Source organism: Chinchilla lanigera, unplaced genomic scaffold, assembly GCF_000276665.1.
Source record: "Chinchilla lanigera isolate Chin_1 unplaced genomic scaffold, ChiLan1.0 scaffold00037, whole genome shotgun sequence".
In the NCBI taxonomy this organism is placed as follows: Eukaryota; Metazoa; Chordata; class Mammalia; order Rodentia; family Chinchillidae; genus Chinchilla; species Chinchilla lanigera.
In genome coordinates, this window is record NW_004955438.1 from 1,168,011 (window position 1) to 1,181,671 (window position 13,661).

Here is a 13,661-nt window from a genome sequence, read left to right on the forward strand (position 1 = left end):
ACCCTAGGATCAATGGAACAGATTAGAAGATACAGAAATAATTCCAAACATACTCAGCTACCTTATCTTTGACAAAGAAGACAAAAACCTTCACTGGAAGAAAGACCCTCTTTAATAAGTGGTGCTGGAATCCACATGTCAAAGATGAAATCTAGATCCATATCTTTTGCCATGCATAAACTAAAATCAAAATGGATCAAAAATCTAAATATTAAAATAAACACTCAATCTGCTATAAAATAGAATAGGTAGAACTCTTGAAAACATTGGTTTAGGCAAAGACTTTCTCAACAAAACTCTAGTTGCACAGGAAATACTACAATGAATCAATTTATTCTTCTTTTTAAAAGATCTCATATTATTAAAAAGCTTTTGCACAGCAAAAGAAACAAACAGAGTGAAGAGACAATCCACAGAGTAGGAAAAAATTTTTTACCAGCTATTCCTCAGATAAAGTAATGATATCTAGAATACATAAGGAACTCAAAAAATTAGAATCCCCAAATTTAAAGATCCAATCCAAAAATGGGCATCTGAAATGAATACACATTTCTCAGATGAAGCAGTAGAAATGGGAAATAAATATATAGAAAAAGTTCAACATCACACTTCATATGACAGATGCAAATTAAAACAATGCTGAGATTCCACCTCGCCCCACAAAGAATGGCTATTATTAAGAAATCAACCAATAACAAATATTGGCAGGGCTGGGGGGAAAAAGGAACCCATCTCCACTGTTGGTGGGAGTGTAGACTGGTGTGGAAATCAGTGTGGAGATTCCTCAAAAAACTAAAAGTAGAGGTTCTCTTCCACCCAGCTATTCCCCTTCTTGGTTTCTTCCCAAAACATTTGAAAGCATTGTGCCACAGCTATGCTTTCTGGTATAAGAAACTGAAAGAATAAATAAGGACCAAAATGTATAAAGACATTGAGAAATGAGTGGGAAATGGGAAGAAAATGTTCAAATGCGAAGGGGAACAAGGAAGAGGGAAGGAGGAAAGGAGAGACAAGGAAAAAAGAAAATAGAAGGAAAAAAGTAGAAACAGCTTTGGACAAGGGGTTGAATGGAGTGGAAGGAACTGGGGGAAAAGAATAATCAAGATATATCATGTACAGATACAAATTCCCTATGATGAATGTTACATTCTGTGTATCTTTGTGTGTGTGTGTGTGTGTGTGTGTGTGTGTGTGTGTGTGTGTGTCTTTTTTGAGACAGGGTCTCTCTATGCAGTTCAGGCTGGACTTGAGCTCACTTTGTAGCCCAGGCTGGCTTCAAACTCACAATGATTCTCCTGCTTCCGCCTCCTACTGCTGGGATTACAGGCGTGTGCCACCATGCCCAGCCTTAATTTTTTTTTTCAACTCTCCAGAGAAAAAGTTGGGGAGGGGAATCATGACTGGTTCTTTGTTGATGCTGGTTGGGGTACCTGGAAATTCACTTGTCTCTGGATTTTTGGGTATATTAGCATTTTTCCATAATAAAACACTTAAAAATAAAGCATCTCTTTCAGGGTGAGCAACTAAGATATGACTCCTACATTTCGTATGACTCCTACATTTCGCAAGTTGGACGTCACTGGTAATCTTGACTGCTGCAGATTGAGTGGGGACAAAGCCCAGTTGAAACACGTTCCTATTCCCTCCTAGGAAGTGAGGAAATGAAAACAAGTGGTAGCTGCAAAGGGATGGGAGGGCCATTCTGTGTGTAAAAGGGAGACATGGGCTGGTGGAATGAAGTAGCACACTGGCTTTTGGCGAGGTGAAGGCACAGGATAGCTCAGGACCCAGGTCAGAGGGGCTATTTGTTCTTTACAAAGCCAGGTCACCCTGGTTGCCTGAGTGGATGTCGAACACTCATCAGCTTTAGCCCAGGCATAGGCACCTGAGAACAACTTGTTATCAGGTCACAGGGCGGACAGAAAAGGGAGCTTGTAGAGCTGGAGCAGGAGCAGCACGCCTAACACACTGCAGACCCGGAGTCTGGAGTCACAGCCCACAGCCCTGGCCATCTGAGCTGAAAAGAAACCCATACCCCAGCTGGGTGCTAGCAAGGCCCTGTGCAGCCAAACCAGGTACAACCTATTTGGACTGAGAAACAAAGGCTCAGGCCCAGGGCAGCCAGCCCGGGTGCAGTGCAGTCCCTCCAGCGATCCCAGCCCAGGCCCTGCCTGGGCAGTCTGAGCACATGGGCATTGCCCTGAGCCTGTTTAGGTGATGCCCACACCCTAGCCTCGCCCTCTGGTCCACTGACCTGTGGGCTCCCAAACCTCTGACCCCTGAACAGCTGCACACCATGGATTAGGATGGCTGTGTTTTAGCTAACCAACCCCAAAATGGAGAATGGCGCAAACACGAGGAAAGTGTATGTCTCTGTGGTGTCAAATTCTGAAGGGGGATCCTGAGACACGGGTGGCCTCCTCCAAGCAGCAGCTCAGGGATGGGCTCCTTTAACCCTGTGGCTCTGTCATATTCAGCACATGGCCCTCTAGATCACGGTTAGGTCTGCATCAATCCAGCATGGATGGCAGAACATGAGGAGCATGTGGGAGCTGGGGCAAGGGGCAGGCCTGGAAATGGTATGCACACTCCCACAGTCCCCCAGCTGGAACGGTCCCCTGTTCTACCTAATTGCAAGGAAGGCCGGGCAGTGTTGTTCCACTGTGTGACAAGAAAGAAAGGACTGGGTTTGGTGGCCTTCAGTCCAGCTTGGGGCCCAGACACTTAGCTCCACCTCCACAACTGCCTTCTGGCCTCCCCAGGATGTTCCTTTGTTTCCCACCCGCACTGGCCTTGGCCCATCCTGCCCTGGGACACACCCTCCTGCAGTTTCCTCTGGCACAGGTCAAGACCTAAGAAGAGACTAGTCCTAGACAGTCAGAGCAGCACAGAGAACAGGTTTATTCCTTGTGAGTTTATAGAACCACAACACAGAGCAAATGTGGTGCAGGGAGTGGGCAGAGGGCCTTTCCCGCTGCTTTCTCACCTGCCCGTTGCCCAAGGAAGGGCATGCATGGGTGATAGACACAAGCTGTGGGCCCACTGCCCAAGCAGAGAGCAGAAGGGGATGCCGAGGTGAGACTCAGCTCTGTGGGCTGGGGAGGTGAGGAAAAGCCTGGGACTCAGGTCTCTCTGGGATGAGGTTGCCCCTCTCCAGCTTCACTGCTGGAGTTCTACACAGCAATATCGGGGAGCTCCACTGGAAGCCCTGAATGAGGAGTCCTCAGCTCCTGAGCCCGCAGCCATCTTCCCCCACCTGCACCCAGCTCACCTGAGAAGAGCCCTGTGCTCTCAAAGCATCCCTTTCCAGTTCCATGCCACCTCTGCTACCAAAAGGGCTCCCTTCATGGGCACTGGGAATGCCAGCAAGGTACAGAGGCAGGCAGGAAAGAGGCTGTGGGGATAAGGGGCACCCAGAAGTTCCCTGTGCATTTCTAGGATGGAGAATCTGAGACCTGGCCCTGCTCCACTGCCTCTCCAGAATGACCAAGGGGACAAGAAGCAGGGAGGCCTAGGGGAACTTGGCTACATAGGACACAGACAGACAGATAGACACAGACAGCTGGGAGCCGCTGGGCAGGGGTCATCTCTTACTCGCCGTCCCAGCCTCGACTCATGGCCTGCACCACGGCCCCGTACAGCTGGCTCCAGGCGGCCCGTGTGGCTGGCGTGAAGGAGGGGCCCAGGCAGCTCTCCAGCATGTAGAGCAGGGACTCGCCCACCGTCTGCAGAGGGAAGGGGCACCTGATCATCTCCAAGGCAGCGAGACATCACTCTCTTCCACAGGGGAGAAAACTGAGGCCCAGGCTGATAAGGACTCCTGGGCCTGCCTTCTCTGCTGCACAGTTTGTGCTTTCTGAGCAGTGCCCTACCCCAACCCTTAGATACCACCTGTGCCACTGTCTTCCCTACGCATGAGGCTCTACAGTGAACAAAGCATTGTGCCTCACACCCAGCTTTGCAACCACCCCTCAGAGCTAAGGCCAAACCACGTCCTTATCTTTCAGCCTCAGTTTCCTCGCTTATGAGGAAGCAATCATATAGTTAAGAGCCAGGCTCTAGACCTACTTCAGATTCTAACCACTTATGAACTGGGTGCCCTTGAGCAAGTTATTTAACTTCTGTCAACCTCTTTAGAGAAACAGGGAGAATAAAAGTTCCAAATCCTGGTTTGCTGGGAGATTCAATGGCATAATCTACGAAAAGGTCTCAGCATAGTATCTGTATACACTGTCCCTTCAGTGATAATGCTCTCATCTGTTATTTTTTGTTGATTTGTTTGGGTTTTTGTTGTTGTTGTTTGTTTTCTTTTGGAGGTAGAGTCTTGCTCTATAATTCAGGCTAGTCTTAAACTATGTAGCCCAGGCTAGTCTCGAACTCACAGCAATCCTCCTGTCTCAGCCTCCCTGAGTACTGGATTATAGGCGTGTGCTACCACACCTGGTTCTCATCTATGATTAAGTGAATAAAATAAGGTTTATGTAACCCACAAATATTTACTGAATATTCCCTAAAAACTAGGCACTGTGCTAGTGCTGGGAGAGACCAACACCATCCCTTTCCTAGATGCTTCCTGTCTGACAAGGTGGTTGGGCTACTAGGCAAAACGTTACATCAGCAGCCCCCAATGAACTATGCCTCAAGGATTCATGAGTAGAATCCTCCTACCTCAACACTAGGTTCATCCACATGACTGGCCCTAGTGGGTGGGACATTGATAAAAGTGATGCAAGCAGAGATTCTCTGAGCACATACATACTGGGGCTGTCCTCTTGGGACTCAGCTGCCCTGGGAAGATGCCTGGCTGGGCTGCTGCATAGTAAGAAGTCATGAGGATAGACATGCCAGCTCCAGCTGTGCTCCTAGGTGGACACAATATATGGGTGACTTCTTTTGCCACATGGAGCAGAAGAACTATCCTGCTGAGCCCCGCCATGAGAAATCAGTACTGGCCATTTTAAACCAGTAAATTTTGGGAGTGGTGTGATGGCGGCCTTAGAAAGCTAAGAAGACCAGTTAATTCCAAAGGCTCCTACACTTTTGTGGTCTAAAACACCACACAGTGGAGAGAATTTGGAGCCTTTGAGAGGTCAAGTCAGTGCCAGAGTCACACAGTAACAGATGCAAGCCTCTGCAGATGGGGACAGAGAACAGGTAGGTGTGGGGGGGGCCTGAGAGACAGTGGAAGCTCTGGGTTGGGGCTCTAGAGAGACAAAGAGGCCTATTACCCACCGAGAAGGAGCTCAGCTTCACACCCACTGCCCGGTGCTTCTTGCCCAAGCCAGCGAGGTACTCCTCCAGTGAGGATAAGTCCTCCACATTGGTCACTGCAGCGTCGATCACAAGCATCACCTGCCAAGGCCGGGACAGCAGTGACAGAGAGGCTGGGGCTACCTCATCTGCTCACAAGCATAGCCCCAAACCTGAGAGTTCCAACCAGAGGGAGGAGAGCCCTATAGGACCCTCAGTCTTCCAGGATCAGGGGCAAAAACCAGCCCGTGACTCCTATACTGTAGCCACCCAACTATTGCTCCTCTCCTCAGAGGGTCTCAAAACCCTCAACCACCTGCTGGACAGGTGAGAAGACACTGAGGCTGTAAGAGGCACAAACCTCTTTAACAAAACCCCAGCCTGGTATCATAAGCAGGTGCCCCAGGAACCAGGGTGATGCCAATACAACCCATGGGAGCTGGGGACAAGGCTGCAGGCAATGATGGAGGGTGAGACCAGCACAGGGTCAGGAGGGAGGCTGACTCTGGTGTCTCAGAGGGAAAGGAGGGGATGTTCTCACCTGGGGAGCAGCAGGGGGATGTCCCACCAGGCCTAGGGCAAAGTTATTTTCCTATGCCCGGTCCCCCCTCCTCTTTGCTGGATCCCAGGGACCACAGCAGCTCCCTCCCCTCACCTTCCTGATGTGGTCCAGAAACTCGGGGGAGGAGAGGCAGTCTTCGGGGCTGGAGAACTGGCGGCCATTGTACTGGAAGAGAGGCAGCAGGTCGGGCTCCAGGGCAAACAGCCTGCGGAACAGGGAACAGATGTCCTCTAAAGGCGGTGGCTGGGAACCGCAGGCCCCTATGGACCCTGGCTGCAGCAGTAAGCCACAGCACACACTCACCCCAGCACTGCTACTTTTGCCAGTGCCCTCCTCACTCCTTCCCAGGCTCTGAGAAGGACATGGTCTCAGCCTCTTGCAGTACCTGGCACACAGTAACCATCCTAAATTGGGGGGTGTGTGTATGTGGCTTGGGACAGGCAGGAGTCCTCAAGCAGGTAACATGGACTCATACTGGGAGAAGGAGAAACCCTGTCTTTTCCCCTTAGGTCAGAACTTGTCAGTCTCATCCACTCAGAGGAGGCTCCAGCCAGTGATGAAAATAATATCAAGAACAATCTTGCTAGTGTAGTATAGTTGCAGGTACAAGCCTGCAATTCTGGCACTCTGGGAGGCTGAGGCAAGAGGATCGAAACTTCAAGTGTGAGCAATTTAGTGACTTAGTGAGATCCTGTCTCAAAAAAATAAAAAAAGGGCCGAGGATGCAGCTCAATCTAAAGGTCTTGGGTTCAGTCATCAATACGGAAAAAACAAAACAAAACAACCAACATCTCTTTATACTTACCAGTACTTCTCATGTCATTAACTGGTATGTAATCACCAAGCAGTTGGTACAACAGTTATCCCAATTTTACCGAGGAAGGAAACCCAGACAGGCTTAGCAACTGGTCTAAGGTCACACGGGGTGAAAGTGGAGGACTCACAGCAGGCAGAGGCCAGAGGGAAAAGGTGAGTTTAGGAAAAGCCAAGAGGCACAGCAGAAGCTGTCAGGCCCAGTGGAGAGGGCTCGCATTTTTGTGTGATTCTGACTGTTCCGTATGATTCTGTCTTGGGGGAGGTTTTACAAAAGCCCAGTCAGAAGTTTAGGGCTGGGCTAGGGAGGCCGGGGGCGTTGCCCGTGGGTAAAGACAGTGGGGTTATGCAGAGAGCCCCAGGCCGGAAACAGCCCTCTTACCAGGAGGGAGGGCACAGGAACAGCATGACAGTGGCCCCTTGGGGGGAGAGGTGGGCGACTGTCATGCCTTCCCTCGTGGTTCTCTGGTCCTGGTGCGCCCTGCACGCAGTGGCCTTCGGGGGCCCTCAGTCCCCCAGAGAGGACAGCACTGGTCAGCCCAGCAATGACCACCGAAATATGCGCAGGACCCGAGGGCCAAGGAGGGGACAAGGGGCGGGACCAGTGTCCTACCACCCAGGGCTAATGAAGTCCGCACGAGGGATCCCCGCCTGCCCCGGGGAGCGCAGTCGGGAGCAGCGAGCGCGGCCCGGAGAGCAGCAGAAGGGGCTGCGCCACCCGTCTCCACGCGCACCCAGCTACTCTGGCGCACATCTGGCAATCGCCCCTGCACCACAGTGGCGGCCAGGTTTCCCTCCTCCTGTGTCGGTGCAGCCGCCTAGAACCCATTCCTAGCTAGGCGCCCTCCACCCGCACCCCTGGGGTTCTCGGGCAGCCCCTACCTGGCGAACAGGACGGTGCCGTGCTCCAGCGGGCTGCGGCTCACTGCCTGCCAGCTTTGCCGGATCAGCTCGGGCTCCGGGCGCTCCATGTTCTCCTGGACACGCGGGACGCAGGACTGGGACCCTCTGGGCGCGGGCGCCGTCATCGCACGTGCAGCGCCATCTCCGCGGGGACGCGGGACCCTCTGCACCCCCTATGGCCCCTGTGCCTCCGCCGGGCAAGGCCCAGCAGCTCCTTGCCTGGCCGAAGCTGAGAGAAGATGCGCGTAGCCCGCCGTAGGTGGAGGCAACTCCGCCGTGCCAGCCGCGCTGCCGCTTCTGGAGACCCCGCTCCGGCCGCTGCGCCTTACTCCCTGTCCCTGAGAGCCGCCCTTTAAAGCAACCGCGGCTCCCGCCCCCTCCCGTCCAGCAAGGCGCGCGCAGTGCCTCTGCAACTGCTAGGGCCGGTGCAATCTGGAGGCCTGCGAAATGCCCAGGTTTCAGAGTTCAGAAGAAATCATCGAGCCCTCTCTGTGTTTTGTTTTCTCACTAATTTTTTGGAAAGGAGTGATAATATTACTACCTATTAGAAGGATATTGTGCTGAATTTGCCCCTACTCAAACATCACTAGGAGGCTTCTGACTTTGCCACCTCTGAGCACTTGGTCTCTGTTCAAATCATGCCCGACTCCTGTTTCTTTCTGCTCTAAGATCTAGTTAGCAGACATCAGGTCACCTATTTGTGGAGCAGACAGAGGGCAAGGGTAGTGAGAGGCTCTGCCCAAGCTCTGGGTCTAACTGGGGCACCTGCAGACTTGGGGGGACAACAGAGCCTTCCAGCTTAGGGACAGAGCCCAGACCACAGCCATTTCCAACCTGGACCTGGGCTTTCCTGAGACCCCAGCTTTAGGAATCTGTGAGCTCCAGCTCCAAATCCATTCCTGCTTGGTCTGCATGGAATCCTGAGGGCAATGCGGTCCATGTGAGGGCTGCACGACCTTCACAGGGAGTTAGGCTCTATTCTGTCAGCCCACCATTTATTAAAACCCATAGCTTTTTAAAAATAAAAAGTACTATTTACTTTTTAAAGTAGAAGTTAAGACTCATGGCTACCACGCAGGCTATGGTGCTGGCCACCTGTCAATAAGAACTAAAATTCTCTTTCCAACATAAAAGTTCCTTTGACCCCAGTCCAGTTCCAGAGGCCCAGGTTTTAGAGAACAAACCTCTCACCCTCATTTTATCATTCATTTTTGACTCTTTGAGTCTCTCTCAACACGCCCACATCTATCTCAGCCTCAGCTGCCTCAGCTGTACCAAAAGGGAGGTGAGTAGTAAGGTCTCTCAAGGCCTTTCAGTCCACTGTCCTTGGTGATATAAGGTGATCACTGGTCCACAGTGGTTATGAGTGTCTGTGGCTCCTGGCCAGCCCTGTACTGAGTCCTTCACTCTACAGCTTCTGGCACTGAGTCTGGACTGACGGCCTCGGTCCTGCTTCTGGCGAAGCCCCATAAACCATCCTGCTGTTGTGTCTCTTCTTAGGACAGAGCCTGGGTATGTTCTACTCCACTCTCCCCCAGTGCCCATGCATCTCTGGGGCACTGGGCTGCAGCAGGACACCAAGACTTTGGGGACAGTCTGGAAAATCTGTATCCTAAAGAGCCTGAGAGGTCCCCAAGCAAAAGCACAAAGGGAGAAGGCAACAGTCTACACTCAGGATGCTTCTTGCCTCCTTTCCCAGTTGGCCAGGGTTAGTGGTCTGATGAATTCTTGGGGGGTAATGGCCTTAGCTAGTTAAGTGTAAAGTTAGCACTCAAACCCATCTCACCCTCATTTTATCATTCATTTTTGACTCTCTGAGCCTCTCTCAAGATGCCCACAGGCCTCAGCTGCCTAGAGTCAGAAGGCAGCAGGAGAGGGCGAAGTACACTCTGACCGAGGCCCCCTGGAAAAAGGCCTAAGGATCAGCTGTAGCCTAAGGGTCCCAACCAGTAGTCACAGGAGCTCTTCCTCTAGGATCTTCCAGACACATGTGCAGGACGTTTTCACATGAGAACAGAGGTTCGCAAGACAGTCCTCAAGACAGTGCTGTCACTCAGGTCAACACATCCTGACAGTGGAGAGCCAGCACTGATTGGGCATTTGCGTTCTGACACCATGACCATCAGCTCCTTGCATTCTTACAACAGCGCTATCAAGTAGATGCTATTATACCCTCACCTGACAGATGAGGAAAGAGGCAGAGAACTCAAGTAACTGGGTCAAGGTCACGGTTAATAAGTGGTGGGGAGGATGTGAACTCAGGTTTGACCCTCTGGCTCGTGCTCTCTACTGCCTCCCTCACTTTAGTTTGGGGGTTTTTTGAAATAAGTTCTGTGTAGTTTAGGGTGGCCTTGAACACACTATGTAACTCAGGCTGACCTCAAGCTCACAGCGATCCTGCCTCAGCCTCGAGTGCTGGCATGATAAGCATTCACCACCACACTCTGCTTTCCCTCACTGTAAGGGTCCATGACCATGAGCTACGTCCACAGCTCAGGCCAAGCCAAGGTCACACCTGTACCCACCAACTCTCCAAAGTGTCATCAGAGACATCAAGTTGGTAGCTTGAAATAGGCCATGTGAAAGTATTCACACCACAGAACTGGCAAATGCTACATATTAGGGTTTCTTGAGTTTCTGCTGTCTTCATTTTCCACGCACAGAAACCTGCTAGAACACCTATGGTCACCAGTCTGGGTGTCCTGAGGAACCAGGTAACACTGCCCTGGCCGAGCTGTTGAGCTCAATGCAGGGTGCAGGATGTACAGCGCAGCAGGCTGAGTCAGGACACTTACCTCAGTGTCCAGAGTCGCCAGGGTACTCTAAGAGGTGCTTCTAGTTCCAGGACCAGGTGGGAGGAGATGCAAAAGGCCCCCTGGTGCTGAGTCCTATGTCTATTATTTCCTAACTGTGGGACCTTAGGTAAGTAATTTTCTCATCAGCAGAATAGAAACAAAATATCACTGACTTCACTGGGTCTTTTCAGATGAGATGTCATGGGTGTGCTGGGATTCTGTAAACTGGGCCATGTATTCAAAGAATATTCGATCTGTTACTGAGGATCTGTGTACCTCCCAGCCCAACTTCACAGTGCACTACCGGTCCCCTCCTGCCCTACCTTCTGCCCCCACTCAAGGAGCCCTCATCGCCCTCAGACCCCCAAGGCCATTCTTGATGATGGGACCCTGTCAGAACAGGAGCCTCTGCTAAGCAGAATGGCCCATTGCCACAGTACTGGGCCACTCAGCTATCTCAGAAGTGGATGAAATGGCTCCCTTGCTCCTTCCTATACTATCTGGGTAGGTTGAAAAAGAAAATATATGAGGTCCATATCCCCACTGATTTTAGAATAAGTAAACTGAAACAGCCACCACTATCACTCAAGTAGCTGCACATGGGAAGGCCCAGTGTCCTGGCATCAGGCTCACCTTGCCCAGCCAGGGCCTCTGTTCCAATCTTCTCTTCTAAAGGAGGCCTCTCTGGGACTGGAGGGCAAGTCAGGTTCAATTAAGTACAACAAGAACATGGCATTCAAAACAAGAGCTATTTATTACAAAAGTAACAGGCCTCTGATTATCTCTAGAAACCTTTTTTTTTTTTTAATTTTAATAAAATGTGGCTCAAGATGTTGGCTGGGGTCTGTGTTGCCTGACAGGCATCTTCTTCCTCCCCCAATAGTTTGTGGGACACGTCACATTTCTGTAAACTCCAGAGGGTACAGCCCACATTCAGAGCAACAACCAGCCAGTCTCTTTCCCCAGCACCTTCAAGTGGCAGAAACTGAGCACACAGAGCTGCATCACCCCACGTGGCCTTGTCCCCAGGAAAGTGTCTGCCAGCTTGGGCATGAAGGAAGGAGGAGTGGATAAGGAAGTTCTCTCTTCCACTCTTAAAAAGCAGTAGAAGAAACTTGTTCAAATCAGGAGGGAAGGGTAGGTGGGGAGCTGGCCCTCTCTTTCCTCACCCTTCTCAGAGGCTGCCCCCTCTGACTCCTTCAGCGTTCCTCCCTTCCAGCAGGTTCTTCTTGGGAAATGAGAAGGCACAAAGAAAAATCAGCCACCTCTGGGATATCATTGTGGACCACCACCTTTGCTAAGAGCCATGAAGATTCCCACATCCTATCCTTAAGAGAGCCCCTCCAGATGGTGTCCCAACCCAGCTCAGAAGAAAACAACCCTGTCTGTGGGGAGGGTGGGGGAAAAGATGGATACACAGAGCTTCTCCATTCCTGCTGTCCTTCCCCACCAGAAATGCAATTAAGCAGGCAGCCCAGACTCAGGACACAGGCGGCACTTCCTGCTGGGGGAAGTCAGAAGGGCTGCAGCACCAGGACAGGGAGGTCATGGGCCTCGGATCTAATTAACTGCCCTGCCTTGTTTTTCACGTGGCTGTGCTTCCTCTATTAACATTAATGATGCTTGGTCTCAATGTCTAAGCATGGCCCAGAAGCTTCCCTCCCCACCACTCAATAGGTAGCACAGCCTGTCCCTGAGACCAATTTCCAGTCTCCGTGGCAACCGCCTTCTGAAGATGCTTTAAAGAGCTCTGACCCTGTCAGAGTTGTTGGGAGCTACAACAGAGGAAAGATGCAGTGTGGCAGAAATTCATCATTAAACCTGGAAGCATCAAAGTCCTCCAAGACAAAAATGAACACCCTGCCCTGTCCTGATTAGGAGGGGAGGGAGGCATGTCCTATACTGAAGGGCTGACTCTGGGTTGGGTCGGTTCTGACCCAGAAATTTTCTTAATCCCTTTGGGGAGGATGTGGAAGCAGCAGCTCTGAGCTCCTTGTTTGAGCTTCGAAGTAGCAGACAGCAGAAGCAGTCATGTATGTCTAGGAGCCCTGGTCTTCAGGGAACAGAGACTGGTGAAGCAGTGACAGAGAAAGGGAAAGAGCAATGGAGCAAAGAGGAATGTCAGCAGGGGAAGGCTGGGAAAGCGAGATCCGAATGCTCAGCAGGGGATGGGAACACGAGTCCAGACAGTCCAGAGTATCCCATGCTCTGGCATCCTCCTGGGATTCCAGCCCTGCACCACACAGTCCCTGCTCTGACTCTCACCTGCTTTCAATGTTCAGGTCCCCAGGGGGGTCACCTAGCAACCAGGAGAACACATCCGGCTCAGACTTCATGGTCAGGATGAATGCAGAAGGAAAGAGATGGACAGCAGGAAACAATCTCTGATGTAGGGGGCCTGGGTACCTAAAGTGGCCCAGGTTGGGAGAGGGTTCCTCCAACTACTCTCAGAGTGACATTTCCAGAGAACAAGGATAAGGGCTAAGGAAGGCCAGTCAAGCGCTAGCAAGTTCACCACCTCACCCCCGAAGTGCAGTATTCTATGCACAGCAATGGCAGCAATCCAGCCACTTGTGGCCACAGACGATGCCCCAGGAGACAGCAGGGGGCAAGTTCTCCAACTTCGAGGCTTGTGCTCCTCACCTGGATTCTTTTGGTGGTGGGAAGGAGAGCGGCACAGCTTTGATGGTCCTATCTGCTGTGTCTTGGTGACATCCCAAGGTGGGGTCAGCACTCAGTGCTCTTAAGAGATCAGAGAATTTCTTATGGATCTTACAATCCAAAATCAAACCACATCTAGTATAAAACAACATATCAGAAAAACTACTGTAGCCCCACACTGTTTCTTAGTGATTATGACACTTGGTTGTTTATAGTCAGTCACAAGGTCTGTATTCCACAGGGATTTGACAAACATAACCTCATATACTCTTCCACATTCATAGCCACCCTCTTGCACACTCATGCTCCCCTGGGTTGCACACTTGGGGAACCAGGTAGAGAGATACTCTGTAGGTGCTGCAGACAGGGGTGGGGCTCTGTACTGCTGGGTCAAATCTGGGTTTGCTCCTGGAGCTTGGTGCTAGCAGTGGCAGAATTCTTCGAGTTCCAGAAGCTCCAGAGCTGGCTGTCCCCAGGCAATTCCTGGACCCAGGCAGGGGTCTTCATAGTGGTCTCAAAACTCCCATGATTCCAGCCACCTTAGTCCTGCCATTGGACTTGTGGGGTCCTGGGCCAGAGGACCAACCATCCCATAAGCCAGGGGGTGAAAGAGGTAGAAGCTGTAGAAAGAACCAAGGGAGGCAGTGGGCACTCCAGTGCTGCAGCTGAGTGCCCAT

General features: G+C 51.4%; 2 protein-coding genes across 4 annotated transcripts in view; both read right to left on the reverse strand.

Annotated features, from left to right (window-relative positions):
• Nucleotides 1-2,877: 2,877 nt before the first annotated feature.
• Nucleotides 2,878-7,968, reverse strand: Ngb (neuroglobin). Its single transcript, XM_005390188.2, has 4 exons — nt 7,508-7,968; nt 5,906-6,017; nt 5,233-5,352; nt 2,878-3,725 (listed from the first exon to the last, which is right to left on the reverse strand). The coding sequence occupies exons 1-4, from the start codon at nt 7,651-7,653 to the stop codon at nt 3,591-3,593; spliced, it is 513 nt and encodes a 170-aa protein (XP_005390245.1). The 5' UTR covers nt 7,654-7,968; the 3' UTR covers nt 2,878-3,590.
• Nucleotides 7,969-11,053: 3,085 nt separating this feature from the next.
• Nucleotides 11,054-13,661, reverse strand: part of Pomt2 (protein-O-mannosyltransferase 2) — a 39,797-nt gene continuing 37,189 nt past the window's right edge. For all 3 annotated transcript variants that reach the window (XM_005390192.2, XM_005390193.2, XM_005390194.2), the window contains one exon: nt 11,054-13,604. In XM_005390192.2, the coding sequence (XP_005390249.1) occupies nt 13,499-13,604 (106 nt within the window). In that variant the 3' untranslated portion in view covers nt 11,054-13,498. The remainder of the gene's footprint in view (nt 13,605-13,661) is intronic.

Coding starts and splice junctions, on each gene's coding strand:
- Ngb (XM_005390188.2), bottom strand. CDS start 7,653: ATGACGGCGCCCGCGCCCAGAGGGTCCCAGTCCTGCGTCCCGCGTGTC. Junction 5,353..5,905: donor TTCTGGACCACATCAGGAAG/GTGAGGGGAGGG, acceptor CGGCCTTGGCAG/GTGATGCTTGTGATCGACGC. Junction 3,726..5,232: donor TGAAGCTGAGCTCCTTCTCG/GTGGGTAATAGG, acceptor TTCCCTCTGCAG/ACGGTGGGCGAGTCCCTGCT.